The following is a 17543-nucleotide window of genomic DNA, read 5'->3' on the forward strand; positions in this document are numbered from 1 at the left end:
CTGCTTTTTCCATTTTTTTGATATTTCAATTTCTCTATTTTTCAATTTTTCAAGTCTTCAATTTTGCTTTATATTTTAATTTTTCAATTTTTTAAAGTTTAGATTTTTCGATTTCTCAATCTTCCGATGTTTCAATTTTACGTTTTTCCAATTTTTCTCCTCTTCAATTTTACGATTTTTAATTATTTGGTTTATGCAATTTTTCAAATTTGACTTTTATAAACTCCCCGTGTTTCGATGTTTTCATTACTCCAATTCTCCAATTTTTCAATTTTTCATATTTTTGATTTTTCAATTTTTTAAGGTTTCGATTTTTATTTCTCAGTTTTGGGATTTTTCACTTTTTCATTTATTTTTCGATTTTTCAAAATTCCAATTTTGGGATTTTTCATTTTATTATTCAATTATTCAATTTTACAAATTCTCAATTTTTCAATTTCCCGATTTTCAATTTTCCAATGTTTCAATTTTGCGATTTTTAAATATTTCGTTTTGCAATTCTTCAATTTCCCAATTATTTAGGTTTTTGATTTCTCAATTTTTCAATTTCTTAATTTCTCATTTTTGGATATTTCAGTTTTGAGATTTTTCAGTTTTTCTTTCGTTTTTTAATTTTTCGAAATTTCACTTTTGGATTTTTCAGATAATGCTTTTATTATTCAATTTTTTGATTTCTCGATTTTCCGATGTTTCAGTTTTTTCAAATTTTTGACTTTTCTAAATTGTCAATTTTTCGATTTTTCAATTAATCGATGTATTGATTTTCTCATTGCTTCACTTTCGACTGTTTCGATTTTCCTCTTCAATTTTTCGATTTTTCAGGTGTTTGATTTTTCAATTTTTTTATTTTTCCATTTTTTTAATATTTCGATTTTCGACTTCACTTTTTTGATTTTTCGATTTCTAAAGTTTTCAATTTTTTAGATTAGAAAATCTAAAAGTGCAAAAATAAAAAACTAAAAAACGGAAAAATGGAAAACTGAGAAACCGAAACAGGTGAAAATAAAAATTCGAAAAGTCATAAATAGTCGAAAAACTCAAATCAAAATATCGAAACATCCAAATCGGGAAATCCAAAGATTGAAAAATCGAAAAATTTTGTTTTTGGACATTTCAGTTTTGGAATTTTTCAGTAGTTCGATTCTTCGACTGGATTTTTCGATATATCGAGTTTTTTACTTCTTCAATTTTTCGATTTTTCTATTTTTTGATATTTTAATTATACATTAAAAAAAAACTTATAAAGTCAGAACAATCTAAAGCCGAAAATTTGAAAAAATAAAAAAAAACAACCGAAACGAAAAATCCTAAATAAAAAATTGAAAAAATAAAAACCTAAACATCCAGAAACGGAAAAATCTATAACTGAAAAAATGAAAATTGAAAAATCTGGATGTTGAAAAATCGAAACATTGAAAACAGAAAAATTGCAATTCGAAAAAATTAAAAATCCAAGAACTGAAAAATTTTACATTGGAAAAAGAAAACTAATAAAATCGAAACATTTTAAATCCGAAAATCCAAAAATAAAAAAAAAACGAAACGAAAAAACCTAAATCAAAAATTGAAGAAATGAGAAATTGAAAAACCGTGAAACTGAAAAATCTAAAATTGAAAAAAGAAAATTAATAAAATCAGAAAAATATAGAACCAAAATTTTGAAAAAATAGAGAAAAAACCTGAACGAAAATCCGAAATCAATAAATTGAAGGAATGAAAAGCTGAAAAATCGAGAAACTGAAAAATCTATATTTAAAAAATGAAAAATAGAAAAAAAATTAAAAACTTGAAGAATTGAAAACGGAAAGATTGCAAATCGAAAAACTGAAAAATGCAAAAAGTAAAAAATTTCGAATTGAAAAAAGAAAATTTATAAAATCAGAACAGTCTAAAGCCGAAAATTTGCAAAAATAAAGAAAAAAAAAATCAAAAAACTGATGAAATGAAAAACTGAAAAATATAAAATTGAAAAAACGAAAAATTGAAAAATCTGCAAGTTGAATAATCGAAAAATAGCAAACTGAAAAACTACAAATCGAAAAACTGAAAAATCCAAAAACCTAAAAATTTCACATTGAAAAAAGGAAACTAATAAAATCAGAACACTGCAAAACCGAAAAATTGAAAAAATAAAGAAAAAAAAAAGCCAAAACGAAAAAACCAAAGTCAAAAATTAAAGAAATGAGAAATTGAAAAATCGTGAAACTGAAAAATCTAAATTCGAAAAAACAAAAAATTTTAAACTGAAAAGGCGAAAAATCGAAAAATGGAAAACCGAAAAATCCAAAAATTGAACAATTTCATATTGAATAAAGAAAACTTATAAAATCAGAACACTCTAAAGCCGAAATTTGAAAAAAAAAAACCGAAACGGAGAATCCTAAATAAAAAAATTAAGAAATATAAAACTGAAAAATCCAGGAAGTGAAAAATTTATAATTGAAAAAATGAAAAATTAAAAAATCTAAAAGTTGAAAAATGGGAAGATTGAAAACGGAAAAATTGCAAATCGAAAAAATGAAAAATTCAAAAATTGAAAAATTTCACACCGGAAAAAGGAAACTAATAAAATCAGAACTTTGTAAAACCGAAACGAAGAAACCTTAATCAAACATTGAAGAAATGAGAAATTGAAGAATCGGAAATGAAAAATCTAAAAATTTAAAACGGAAAAACTGCAGATCGCGATACTGAAAAATCCAAAAACTGAAAAATTTCACATTAACAAGGGAAATTAATAAAATCAGAACATTCCAAAACCGAAAAATTGAAAAATCAAAGAAAAAACCAAAACAAAAAACCTCAATCAAAAATTGAAGAAATGAGAAATCGAAAAATCGAAAAATTGAAAACTGAAAAAAAAATTGAGAAAAAGACCGGAAGGAAAACTCTAAATCAAACCGAAGAATGTAGAAACTGAAAAATCTATAATTGAAAAAATGAAAAATTAAAAAATCTAAAAGTTAAATCGTAAAATTGAAACGGAAGGATTGCAAATCGAAAAACTGAAAAATTCAAAAACTGAAAAATTTTAAACTGAAAAAAAGGAAACTAATGGAAGCAGAACATTGAAAAAACGAAAAGTTAAAAAATCCAAAACGTGAAAAATCGAAAAACTGTAAACTGAAAAATTTCTTATGGAAAAAAAAGTTATAAAACCAGAACAATCTAAAGCCGAAAATTTGAAAAAACAAAGAAAAACAAACCAAAACTAAAAAATCTAAACAAAAAAGATGAAATGAAAAACTAAAAAATCCAGAAACTGAAAAATCTATGATTGAAAAAAAGAAAAATTAAAAAATCTAAAATTCGAAAAAACGAAAAATCCAAAAACTAAAAAATTTCATATTGAAATAAAACCTAATAAAATCAGAACCTTTTACAACTGATAACTGAAAAATAAAGAAAAAAAAATGAAACGAAAAAATCTAAATCAAAAATTGAAGAAATGAAAAATTGAAAAATCGAAAAACTGCAAACTGAAGAATACAAAAATCGAAAAATTTAACCTTGAAAATTGAAAACTTACATAATCAGAACAACCTAAAACCGACATTTTGAAAAAATAAAGGAAAAAACCCAATTAAAAAATTTATAATTGAAAAAATGAAAAATTAAAACATCTAAAAGTTGAAAAATCGAAAAACTGAAATCGAAAAAAGAATTTTAAAATCAGAAGATTGTAAAACCGAAGAACTGAAAAAATGGATGTAAAAACCGAAATGAAAAATCCTAGAATAATCATTTTAGATTAATTGAAGATCACATACAGATATCTTGAAAAGTTTTTTCGCATGCTTGCTTTTTGGAATTCCAGTTTTGAAAAATTGCAAAATCAAAAATTGAAGAAATGAAAAACTGAAAAAATTAAAAGTTGGACAATTCAAAAAATGAAGAATTGAATAATTCAAGTCAAAAAAAACCCAGAGTGTTATTTACGCCACTGGTTTTTTCAGAAAATGAACGACGTATCAAAAACCATGAAATAAAAAAACCAAGACGGCAGCAACCAGTAATAAAATCATCGAAACATCCTTTGCCCATCGCACCACACAGCTCCGAATCGGCCTCCCATTCATTCGTAATTACTTCTGAATAATTAAGACCACCATCAATCCCCAAAAATGGTTGCGGCAGACCAACACCGGACCCGGAATTAATGAAAATTTCATTGTCGTTCGTAAAAGGAACAACCTTGAGCCACCTCCCAGAGCTTGCTTGCATTAGCGAACTTCAATTATTCTTAGTTCATAATTAATCGTAAATAAACAACTATTCAGTTAGACTCGAATAACGTAACGGATGAGTGGGAGCACAGAATCCAGTTAGGCAAATCGCGGATCCTATTAATAACGCATGTTACAGTAAAATAACAGAACCCACCCCCAGGAAATACCCGTTATTCGCATCCACCTCCACAAGTTCGATCCTCGCGGAGACGTACCGTACGATCGAGAAGTTTTTGGACCGCAGTGGGCCGCGACAAAAACTTTCGTGTGCGTAAGGTGTTTACGTAACGTTATAATTTATTCCAAGTATTTTTGGACGAAATTGTTGGACATTTTAAAAAATTATAATTAATTATTTTAAGATCTTGTAATTTCCTTGACTACTAGAATGTGAACGAAATTCTCCAATGACTGTACGCTTTTAGCGAAACCTGCGTTTCCGGGTTTTTGCACATAATAATACGACTAATACTTAATACTTTAGTCAAGCAAAAAGCAGTGCACGCTCCATTTCGTAACAAGACTTTTGTTTGTTTACTATTTATCGTCATGCCATATTGATCGGACTTTCTAGAGTTCGAAATTACAGGGATTTTTGCAACTAGTAGAAAGCTTAATTGTCCGTCGGGAAAAAAATCAAATCGATACCGTTCCTGCAAGAAACACAGCTTTAATTAAAAGTGGAAAAAGGAGCGAAACGAGATAGCATCAAGGGATATTTGCTAATTAAGCAGTCACGTGATAATGACTTAAGCTAGAAGACCGAAGACAAGGTCGTCCGAAGTGAAAGTGCACGATTCTAATATTTCCAACGTGAAACAAAGCTGTTACGTATACGATGTTTCCGCTAGAGATTGTGTCAAGATTTGCTGATAACGGGTCAAAGTCACATTTTCCACAAGCAGAATTAGAATAACGCGAAAAAATCTAGAATGTGGCTGCGTATAATTTTTATCTCCGGGTTATAAATGAGGATTTATGGCCTCATCGTGTCTTAAAAAAGCGATAATTTCGGCCCGATTAGGAGCCGTTTTTGATAAAACGGACATTTGGGAGTTCGGACCCATAAAGTTAATCTCGACACATCGCTTTCATTACCCTGAATCAGTTTATTGTTCTCTGTCAAGTTTCAAGCTCGCTCTATTGCAGAGGCGCTATCATAGTGAAAAGCTCAGGCAAGTTTTAAGCTTTCAGTTATATTATCGTTGAAAGTGTTCTGCGAAGCGAGAGCGATATTTGAAGCTGTTTTATGCCGGGGAATAAACGTGATGTACGCTGCAGGAAGTGTACTTTGCAATTATACTAATGCTATAACTTGATACATTTTTGTTTTATCAACGTGGTGGGGCTAGTTTTTGTACAGATAGGGGAAAAAGTGTTGAGTTGATACGTCAAGTGTCGACTCTAAGCGTTCAGAAGCGATTTTTAGTGACAATTTTTGTGGTTATTTTCGGCACATTGTAATCTAAAATTTTAAAAATTGAATAATTAAAATATCAAAAAATAGAAAAATCAAAAAATTATTGCAAAATTCCAAATCTGAAATATCCAAAAACTAATTTTTTCGATTTTTCAATCTTTTGATTTCCCGATTTGGATGTTTCGATATTTTGATTGTTCAGTTTCTCGATTTATGAGTTTTTCAATTTATAACTTTTCGATTTTTTATTTTCACCTGTTTCGGTTTCTCAGTTTTCCATTTTTCTGTTTTTTCGTTTTTTATTTTTGCACTTTTAGATTTTCTAATCTAAAAAATTGAAAACTTTAGAAGGCGGAAAATCGAAACAGTGAAATCGAAAATCGAAACGTTAAAAAAAAAAATCAAACACCTCAAAAATCGAAAAATTGAAGAATTGAAGAACAGGAGAATCGAAACAGTTGAAAGTGAAGAAATGAGAAAATCAATGCATCGATTAATTGAAGAAACGAAAAATTGAAAATTTAGAAAAGTCAAAAATTTGAAAAAACTGAAACGTCGGAAAATTGAGAAATCGAAAAATTGAATAATAAAAGCATAATCTGAAAAATCCAAAAGTGAAATTTCGAAAAATTAAAAAATGAAAGAAAATCTGAAAAATCTCAAAACTGAAATACCCAAAAATGAGAAATTAAGAAATTGAAAAATTGAGAAATCAAAAACCTAAATAATTGCAAAACGAAATATTTAGAAATCGTAAAATTGAAACATTGGAAAATTGAAAATCGGGAAATTGAAAAATTGAGAATTTGTAAAATTGAATAATTGAATAATAAAATGAAAAATCCCAAAATTGGAATTTTGAAAAATCGAAAAATGAATGCAAAAGTGAAAAATCCCAAAACTGAGAAATAAAAATCGAAACCTTAAAAAATTGAAAAATCAAAAATATGAAAAATCGAAAAATTGATAAATTGAAGAACTGGAAAATCGAAACAGTCGAAAGTCAAGAAACGGGAACATCAATCGATTAATTGAAAAATCGAAAAATTGAGAATTTAGAAAAGTCAAAAATTGAAAAATCGAAAAGTCGAAACATTTAAAAATCGTAAAATTGAAAATAAGAATTAAAAAGACGTTTGGGAAATTGAAAATCGAGAAATTGAAAAAGTGAGAAATTGTAAAATCGAAAAATTGAATGATAAATAATCTGTAAAAACTAAAATTTCGAAAAATTGGGAAATGAAAGAAAAACTGAAAAATCTCAAAACTGAAATATTCAAAAATTGAAAATAAAAAAATTGGAAAATCAAAAATACACAAAATTGAAGAATTGAAGTAATAAAAAAATCGAAAAACTGAGAATTTATAATAGTCAAATTTGAAAATTGCAGAAACTAAATATTTAGAAATAGTAAAATTGAAACATCGAAAAATTGAAAATCGAGAAATTGAAAAATTGGTAAATTAGGAAAGTCAAAAATTGAAAAATTGAAAAATCGAAATATTTAAAAATCGTAAAATTGAAGAGAAAAATTAAAAAAACGTAAAACTGAAACATGGGATAATTGAGAAATCGAAAAATTGAAAATCGATAAATTGAAAAATTGAGAATTTGTAGAACTGAATAATTGAAAAATAAATAAAATAAAAAATCCCAAAACTGAGAAATAAAAATTGAAAAATTGGGAAATCGAAAAATATAAAAAATCGAAAAATTAATAAATTGAAGAACTGGAAAATCGAAACAGTCGGAAGTCAAGAGATGGGAAAATCAAAACATCAGTTAATTGAAATATGGAAAAACTGAGAAACCGAAATAGGCCAAAATAAAAGATCGAAAAGTTATAAATTGAAAAACTCATCCAAATCGGTAAATCGGGAAATCTAAACGTTGAAAAATCGAAAACTTTGAAGCATGAAAAATTAAAAAAATATAAAGAGTAAGAAATCGAAGCATTTGAAAAATTCGAAAACTTGAAAAATTGAAATATCGAGGAACTGAAATGAAATATCGAGGAACTGAAATGAAAAATCGAGAAATTGAAAAATCTAAAACCTTAAAATTTGAATAACTAAAATATCAAAAAATAGAAAAATCGAAAAACTGAAGAAGTAAAAAACTCGATATATCTAACAATCCAGTCGAAGAATGGAACTATTGAAAAATTCCAAAAATAAAATGTCCAAAAACAAATTTTTCGATTTTTCAATCTTTTGATTTCCCGGTTTGGATGTTTCGATCTATTGATTGTTCAGTTTCTCGATTTATGAGTTTTTCAATTTATAACTTTTCGATTTTTTATTTTCACCTGTTTCGGTTTCTCAGTTTTCCATTTTTCCGTTTTTTCGTTTTTTATTTTTGCACTTTTAGATTTTCTATTCTAAAAAATTGAAAACTTTAGAAATCGAAAAATTAAAAAAGTGAATTCGAAAAATCGAAACATTAAAAAAAATGGAAAAATAAAAAAATCAAACACCTGAAAAATCGAAAAATTGAAGAATTGAAGAACAGGAAAATCGAAACAGTCGGAAGTCAGGAGATGGGAAAATTAAAACATCAGTTAATTGAAATATGGAAAAACTGAGAAACCGAAATAGGCCAAAATAAAAGATCGAAAAGTTGTAAATTGAAAAACTCATCCAAATCGGTAAATCGGGAAATCAACACGTTGAAAAATCGAAAAATTTGAAGCATGAAAAATTAAAAAAATCCAAAGAATAAGAAATCGAAGCATTTGAAAAATTCGAAAACTTGAAAAATTGAAATATCGAGGAACTGAAATGAAAAATCGAGAAATTGAAAAATGTAAAATTTTAAAAATTGAAAAAACGGACGAGAAAAGAGAGTTCCAATTTTCCCTGCCTTTGGATTCATACAAACACCCTAAAAATCGCAACATTGTCGACAAAGTTTCTCTTGTGATATATAGAGTTTTGTAAGCTGAAAACAGTGGTGCAAACCGCGTTCCGAAATTTCCACAAATAAATGCGATATTAAGTTTTAAATATACGTGATGAAAAATTTTATCAACATTTAACAAAAATATAGAGAGCTGTGTGCGAGTTATATTTAAAATTTCATGACAGATAACTAGATAAGTCTGGTACTAATGGATATATTACATTATGAAATTCTGAATGTATGAATCCATTAGTTCGATCAATATTACCTGAAACGGTTAATCTAATTTTCTTATAAGTAATTTTATTTTAGCAAAACATCAACGTTTACATTTACTGTATTTATGGAAGTACATACATTCCACAGTAAATATATTTATCCCTCAAAAAGATTCATGGCGCAGTTCTAATGAATTATTATCAATTTATTCGAAAAATACGGCCTGAGATTCCGGTATTGCATCCTCCAGAGACGAGGCAGATTTTTACGGCTGTATATTATGCCGGTTTTTTTTTTTTTTAGAATAACAGGAAGCAGAATTTATATTTTACTGAATTACAGTTCTAAAAAAAATGATTCCGTAATTTTAAGATCCAAAAAACGTAGCACAGTTTTCGAGCTATACGTACTTAACTTTTCCCCAGACAATACGATTACCCCACATTTAACATCTCCGTTAATGTCAGAACTTATTCAGAGTGTCAGCCATAATAACTCCAGGCTACAATTCCTTCCACCCCCAAGTTTCCATAACTCCAACAATCCTTTATACGCCTGTACACAATCCCATTTGTCGAAACTATAAAGATCCCGTCACAATCGCTACAAACTTTCAGAATTGTAGCCACTCTTTCAACAAACCATATTATTATTTCTTTCTAAATATCGCTAGAACGTAATAACGCTCCAGAAAAATTATGCTAATTCTGCATTGTAGATGTTTTCTATTACACGGAAAAAGGAACGATGCAGGTGTGATATAACAGGCGTTTAAAATCTACAATCCGTAGCAAACGTTGCGGAACGGCGACCAAGGACGCCGCGCGGACCGGGCCTGACACCGCTCGAATTAATTTGGGGAGTTTGCGGAAGCGCGTGGAATTCGCTTGCGATCTGATAAGGTTTCGAAAGTGCGTGGCCGAGGAAAAATTAGAACGGTTTTTGTGCTTATGTGGTCTGGGGACATGCAAATTCCATTAATCGTTGGTTGTGATGGGGCAAAAAATCGGAAATCTGGGCTAGGTTTGAGAAATTTATCATCAGTGGAAAAGAAAATCCGTTTATTAATGATGTTATGTTCACTCTAGCACAACAAAAAGGAAAAAATTGATGTAAAGAGTTTAGGCAGCACTTTCTTAGTACTTTGAAGTGTGACCAATACTTCGTGCATGTCATACGTAGAAATTTCCCATCGAAGAATTCTAGACCGGTTTTCGCTATGTAATTTACACTAATTTTGCGGGTTTTGGAATTGAGGTTTAGGGAAAACCTATTTATTCAACACATCATTGCTGGTGCGAAGTAAATTTAGTATCACAAAAATAATTTTAATGTATACCTAAATTTCAGAGTAGTCAGTCCAGTAGTTTTGGCGCTTATTCATATTATAAAATTATAATAACTTAATTTTTCAATTCATTTTTTTTTTGTTTTATTAGTTTTATTATTTGAAATCTTTCGAGTTCTTAATTTTTATTGCTTCAAATTTTCGATTTTCAATGCTTCGTTTCGGTTTTTTATTTTAACAATTTTTCGATATTCAATGTTCAATTCTTTATTTCTTCAATTAAAATTTTTTCAATTTTTCGATTTTTCAGTTTTTCGATTTGCAATTTTTCATTTTTTCATTTTTTTGGTTCCTCAATTTTCCCAGGTTTTTCAATTTTTTCAATTTTTCAATTCTTCTAATTTTGAATATTTCAATTTATAAATTTTGTATTTTTTTTTAATTTTTCGAATTTTTAGTTTTTAATTTTTCAATTTTACGATTCCTTAATTTTTCATTGCTTCAAATTTTTTATTTTTCTAGTTTTCATTTTAATTGTTATAATAAATATAATTCAAAAAATTTCACTTTTTCAGTTTCAAGATTTTACGATTTTTCTATTTTTCAATTTACGACCTTTTAATGTCACACTTTTTGGAATTTACAATTTTGACGAGTCTATAATTTTTCGATTTTACATTTTCGATCCAATTCGTGTTTTCTTTTTTCCAATTTTCCGATTCAATTTTTAAGTTTCTTTATTTAAGTTTTTCGATGTTTGAATTTTTCGTTCCTTCAGTTCTTCGATTTTTCAGTTTTTGTATTTTGCAATTTGCCGTTTTTTCTGTTTTTCGATTTTTTAACTTTTCGAATAAAGAAAACTGAAACATTGCAAAATTGTAAAATTAAAAATCACAATGAAGTGGAAATCAAGAACTTGAGGAAAAATTGAAAAATATAAAGATTTAAAATCGAAATATTGAAAATTAAACAATTCAAAAATTGCAAAGTTGAAAAATTTAAAAATTGTAAAATCGAAGAATTTTTTTCTTTCCAATTTTCCGATTTATTTTTTTTCGATTTCTGAGTCTCTTGGTTTTAGTTTTTCAATGTTTCAATTTTTCGTCTCTTCAGTTCTTCGATTTTTCATTTTTTGTATTTTGCAATTTCCCGTTTTTTCAGTTTTTCGATTAAAAAAAAATATATAATAATTATAATTCAAAAAATTTCACTTTTTCAATTTCAAGATTTTACAATTTTTCTATTTTTCAATTTACGACCTTTTTGGAATTTAAAATTTTGACGAGTCTATAATTTTTCGATTTTACAGTTTTTGGGTTTTCGAATTTTTCGATTCAATTCGTGTTTTCTTTTTTCCAATTTTCCAATTCAATTTTTAAGTTTCTTGATTTAAGTTTTTCAATGTTTAAATTTTTCGTTTCTTCGGTTCTTCGATTTTTCAGTTTTTGTATTTTGCAATTTCCCGTTTTTTAAGTTTTTCGATTTTTCAACTTTTCGAACAAAGAAAACTGAAACATTGCAAAATTGTAAAATTGAAGAATCAAAAACAAAAAAATAAAAAAACAAAAAAGTATAAAATGAAAACTTATAAACAAATCTAAAAATCAAAATTAAGTGGAAATCAAGAACTTGACGAAAAATTGAAAAATCGAAAGATTTAAAATCGAAATATTGAAAATTAAACAAATTCAAAAATTGCAAAAAATTTAAAAATTGTAAAATAGAAAAATGGTAAAAACAAAAATTAAAACTGGAAAAATGGAACAAACGAAAAATTATAAAATCGAAAGGAACATTGAAAAATAAGGCAAATAAAAAACGAAAAATTGTGAAAAATCGGGAAAATGAAAAATAAAAATCAAAAACTTTTTTGTTTGTTCAATTTTACGAGATTTTTTAATTTTTTCAATTTTTATTTTTTTGTGTCTTCAGTTTTTCGATTTGCAATTTTTTGAGTTTTCAAGTACCTATAAATTTTTCAGTTTTTCACGTCTTCTAATTTTTCAATCTATAAATTTTGTATTACTTTTAATTTTTCGTTTCTACGATACTTGATTTTGAATTAGTTTTCGTGTTTTCATTTTGAATATGTAATAATAAAATTATCATTTATTTTATTTAATTTAACGAAAAATTCACTTTTTCAATTTTCAGATTTTACCATTTTTCTATTTTTCAATTTTTCGATTTTTGATTTTTGCAATCCTCGATAGTTAATTTTTGAATTTTTCGATCTTCTAATGTTACATTTTTTTGACTTTACAAATTTGGCAATTCTATAATTTTTCAATTTTACAATTTTTGGGTTTTCCAACTTTTCGATTCAATTGGTATTTTCTTCTTTCTAATTTTCCGATTCAATGTTTTATCGATTTTTAAGTTTCTTGGTTTCAATTTTTCGTTTCTTCAATTCTTCGATTTTTAATTTTTGTATTTTCGAATAAAAAAATTTGAAACATGGCACAATTGTAAAATTGAAGAATCAAAAACAAAAAAACGAAAAAATTAAAATGAAAACCTTGAAAAACCAAAAAAATTGGAAACCAAGAACTTGACGAAAAATTTAGAAATCCGAAGATTAAAAAAAAGTTGAGAACTAAAAATCGATAAAATGCAACATCGGAAAAAAGAAATATTTAATCCAAATATTGGAAGAATGGTAAAACCATTGAAAATTGTAAAAATGGAATAAATGAAAGCGAAAGAAAAAATAAAGGATATGAAAAACCGAAAAATTTAAAATTGAGAAACTGAATAAATGAAAAATGAAACATTTTTCAATTTTTTAAAAAAGATTTGATTTTGCGAAAAACACTATTCTGATAATTAAGCCAACGTTTCGAGAACTAAATTTTTCAGTTTTTGGATTTTTAAATTTTCAATATTTCGATTTTTTAATTTTTCCTTTTTTCAATTTGAAATTTTTTCCTTTTTGAATTTTTCAGTTTTTCGATTTGCAATCTTTCCGTTTTCAATTCTTCAAGTTTTATATTGTTTCTATTTTTCATTTTTTAAATACAGATTTTTCAGTTTCCCAATTTTTCAGCTTTTCATTTCTTTAATTTATTGATTTAGGATTTTCGTTGAGGTTTTTTCTTTATTTTTTCAAAATTTTGGTTCTATATCTTTCTGATTTTATTAATTTTCTTTTTTCAATATGAAATTTTTCAATTTTAGATTTTTCAGTTTCACGATTTTTCAATTTCTCATTTCTTCAATTTTTGATTTAGGTTTTTCCGTTTCGTTTTTATTTTTATTTTTGGATTTTCGGACTTAAAATGTTCTGATTTTATTAGTTTTCTTTTTCCAATGTAAAATTTTTCAGTTTTTGGATTTTTAATTTTTTCGAATTGCAATTTTTCTGTTTTCAATTTTTCGATTTTTCAGCATTCAAATTTTTCAATTTTCACATTTGTTGTGTTTTGCAATTTCCCGTTTTTTCAGTTTTTCGATTTTTACTTTTTCGACTTTTCACATTTTCGAATAAAAAAATTTTTAAAATGGCAGAATTGTAAAATTGAAGAATCAAAAACAAAAAAACGAAAAAATTAAAATGAAAACCTTGAAAAACCAAAAAATTGGAAATCAAGAACTTGACGAAAAATTGAAAAATCCGAAGATTTAAAAAAGTTGAGAACTAAAAATCGATAAAATGCAACATCGGAAAACAGAAATATTTAAATCCAAATATTGGAAGAATGGTAAAACCATTGAAAATTGTAAAAATGGAATAAATGAAAGCGAGAGAAACATTGAAAAAATAAAGAAAATGAAAAACCGAAAAATTTAAAATTGAGAAACTGAATAATCGAAAAATGAAAAATTTTTCAATTTTTTGAAAAAGATTTGATTTTGCGAAAAACACTATTCTGATTATTAAGCCAACGTTTCGAGAACTAAATTTTTCAATTTTTGGATTTTTAAATTGTCAATATTTCGATTTTTTAATTTATCCTTTTTTCAATTTGAAATTTTTTCCTTTTTGAATTTTTCAGTTTTTCGATTTGCAATCTTTCCGTTTTCAATTCTTCAAGTTTTATATTTGTTTCTATTTTTCATTTTTTAAATACAGATTTTTCAGTTTCCCGATTTTTCAGCTTTTCATTCCTTCAATTTATTGATTTAGGATTTTCGTTGAAGTTTTTTCTTTATTTTTTCAAAATTTTGGTTCTATATCTTTCTGATTTTATTAATTTTCTTTTTTCAATATCTAATTTTTCAATTTTAGATTTTTCACTTTCACGGTTTTTCAATTTCTCATTTCTTCAATTTTTGATTTAGGTTTTTCCGTTTCGTTTTTTTTTATTTTTGGATTTTCGGACTTAAAATGTTCTGATTTTATTAGTTTTCTTTTTCCAATGTAAAATTTTTCAGTTTTTGGATTTTTAATTTTTTCGAATTGCAATTTTTCTGTTTTCAATTTTTCCATTTTTCAACATTCAAATTTTTCAATTTTCACATTTTTTGTGTTTTGCAATTTCCCGTTTTTTCAGTTTTTCGATTTTTACTTTTCGGACTTTTCACATTTTCGAATAAAAAAATTTGAAACATGGCAAAATTGTAAAATTGAAGAATCAAAAACAAAAAAACTAAAAACTGAAAATGAACACCTTGAAAAACCAAAAAATTGGAAATCAGGAACTTGACGAAATATTGAAAAATCCAAAGATTAAAACAAAGTTGAGAACTAAAAATCGATAAAATGCAACATCGGAAAAAAGAAATATTTAATCCAAATATTGGAAGAATGGTAAAACCCATTGAAAATTGTAAAAATGGAATAAATGAAAGCTAAAGAAACATTGAAAAAATAAAGAAAATGAAAAACCGAAAAACTTAAAATTGAGAAACTGAATAATCGAAAAATGAAACAATTTTCAATTTTTTGAAAAAGATTTGATTTTGCGAAAAACACTATTCTGATTATTAAGCCAACGTTTCGAGAACTAAAATTTTCAATTTTTGGATTTTTAAATTTTCAATATTTCGATTCGTCACCTGTTAGATTTTTTAATTTTTCCTTTTTTCAATTTGAGATATTTTACTTTTTGAATTTTTCAGTTTTTCGATTTGCAATCTTTCCGTTTTCAATTCTTCAAGTTTTATATTTTTTTCTATTTTTCATTTTTTAAACACAGATTTTTCAGTTTCCCGATTTTTCAGCTTTTCATTTCTTCAATTTATTGATTTAGGATTTTCGTTGAGGTTTTTTCTTTATTTTTTCAAAATTTTGGTTCTATATCTTTCTGATTTTATTAATTTTCTTTTTTCAATATGAAATTTTCCAATTTTAGATTTTCCAGGTTCACGGTTTTTCAATTTCTCATTTCTTCAATTTTTGATTTAGGTTTTTCCGTTTCGTTTTTTTTTATTTTTGGAGTTTCGGACTTAAAATGTTCTGATTTTATTAGTTTTCTTTTTCCAATGTAAAATTTTTCAGTTTTTGGATTTTTAATTTTTTCGAACTGCAATTTTTCTGTTTTGAATTTTTCGATTTTTCAACATTCAAATTTTTCAGATTTCACATTTTTTGTGTTTTTTTTTTGCAATTTCCCGTTTTTTCGTTTTTTCGATTGTTACTTTTTGGACTTTTCACATTTTCGAATAAAAAAAATTGAAACATGGCAAAATTGTAAAATTTAAGATCAAAAACAAAAAAATTGGAAATCAAGAATTTGACGAAAAATTGAAAAATCCAGAGATTAAAAAAAAGTTGAGAACTAAAAATCGATAAAATGCAACATCGGAAAAAAGAAATATTTAATCCAAATATTGGAAGAATGGTAAAACCATTTAAAATTGTAAAAATGGAATAAATGTGAAATTATAAAAACATAAAAAATTTTTTGAAAAAGATTTGATTTTGCGAAAAACACTATTCTGATTATTAAGCCAACGTTTCGAGAGCTATATTTTCTCTTCTTCAGGGGTAGCAATCTCATTAAAATATTTCACCTAACATTGTTTTTAATGAACTGATACATGAAACAATTACGTTAAAATAGTTGCACGATAAAATGTCCAATTTTGTTGCTTTATTCGGGTTGTGAATTCGAGCTATTTTTTTTGTGTAATTTTTATTCCACGGACGTTTCGCACCTATTAGTTAGGGCTTCCTCTCAGATATTGTGACGATGCCACCTTTACGAATGCTATTTATTAGTTGTTCGTTTAATTTTAATTTCTAGTTGTATTAATTTTTCAAAACCATGAGGAAGCCCCAATTGATAGGGGCGAAACGTTGGTAGTATAAAAATTATACAAAAATACTAAATTGCTTGTGGACTGGAATAAAGAAGTAAAAGTTGTTATACAATTTTGATTTTTTTCCAAAAAAACTGAACACGGATTCATAAACCACATGTTTACTAGTATAAATTTTCAAGATGACGTCATCCTATTGTTGGTGGAGATGTTTTCGTACTCTAGGGCTCTAGGGGGGTCATGAAACGTAGAGAAAACAAAAAAGTAGCCAGTCGTCCAATATACTCGTTTACAATACTTCAGAGTGTAAAAATTACAGAAGGTAATTATGATTTAGGTATGTGTTTACGTAAAATTTTCAGTTCGTCGAAGAATCAATTTTTTCCGTAAAGCGGAAGCACATTTACCTTGCCATTTCACCCGGATATTCAACGCGAAGTTGAGTGCACTTCCTGCAACCGTAGCATTCAGCTCGTGTCGGTGTCGTGTGCGTAATTAATTTAAAGCAAACACCCCCAGTCTCGGGTTGTTTTCGAGCCACCGCACCGCCGAAAATTTTCAGAAAATTCCGCCTCTCGGTGTCACAATCGTCCCGTTCATTTCCCAACAGATACAACAGCGATTCCTGCAATATCTCACCTTGTGCAGACTTAACGAGGCAAATCGATGCAATCGCCACCAACAAACTCCCCATCCTGCTGCAACGGTCAACACAAAACACAAAATAAACAAAAAACAAAGCACATAACACTACTTCATGCCCATCGCACGGCAACAACAAACCCGAAAAAATGTTCCGCGAGTGCGTGTAGAAAGTGAAATTTCGACGAGACCGACGTGTGTACACCGCACCGTTTCAGTTGTGACTGGAAGAAAAGCGAAGTTGACCCTGCTGCTGCAGGAGAAGGTGAACGCGGAATGAGAAAGCGGGAGGATTGCGCGATCCTGCAGCGGCTACTGAGTTGAATCCTGGCGATCCTGCTGCTGTTGCATCTTGCGGAGGCAAATGTGAGGGTGTGCCATTAGCAGGAACACGAGGAACAAGAGCTGGGACGGAATAAATAGTGCTCATTAAGACTGGCAGATGAGCTGTTTACTGCTGGCTGCAGTTTTTTAAGTGGGGTTGTGCTGAGAATGTCTCGGAGGGTAGCGACTTGGGGATTTTTTTAGGGATTTAATGAAGGGGGAGGTGATATTTTGCAGGAATTTTATTAACGTCGGAGGGCGGGGTCTGCTTTTATTGTTGCTTGTGTATTAGGTCGACCTACTGGTGTCTTAGTG

At 27.4% G+C, this 17543-nt stretch overlaps 1 protein-coding gene across 1 annotated transcript in view; it reads right to left on the bottom strand.

Annotated features, from left to right (window-relative positions):
• The window catches only part of LOC135125134 (mucin-2), a 179202-nt gene extending 162038 nt beyond the window's left edge, over positions 1-17164 (bottom strand). Inside the window, exon 1 of the mRNA XM_064050488.1 lies at positions 16902-17164. Within this exon, the coding sequence (XP_063906558.1) occupies positions 16902-16956 (55 nt within the window). The 5' untranslated portion in view covers positions 16957-17164. The remainder of the gene's footprint in view (positions 1-16901) is intronic.
• Positions 17165-17543: the final 379 nt, after the last annotated feature.

This window comes from Zophobas morio, unplaced genomic scaffold, assembly GCF_036711695.1.
Source record: "Zophobas morio isolate AGI-343-1 ecotype UQ-CSIRO unplaced genomic scaffold, CSIRO_AGI_Zmor_V1 ptg000008l, whole genome shotgun sequence".
NCBI lineage: Eukaryota > Metazoa > Arthropoda > Insecta > Coleoptera > Tenebrionidae > Zophobas > Zophobas morio.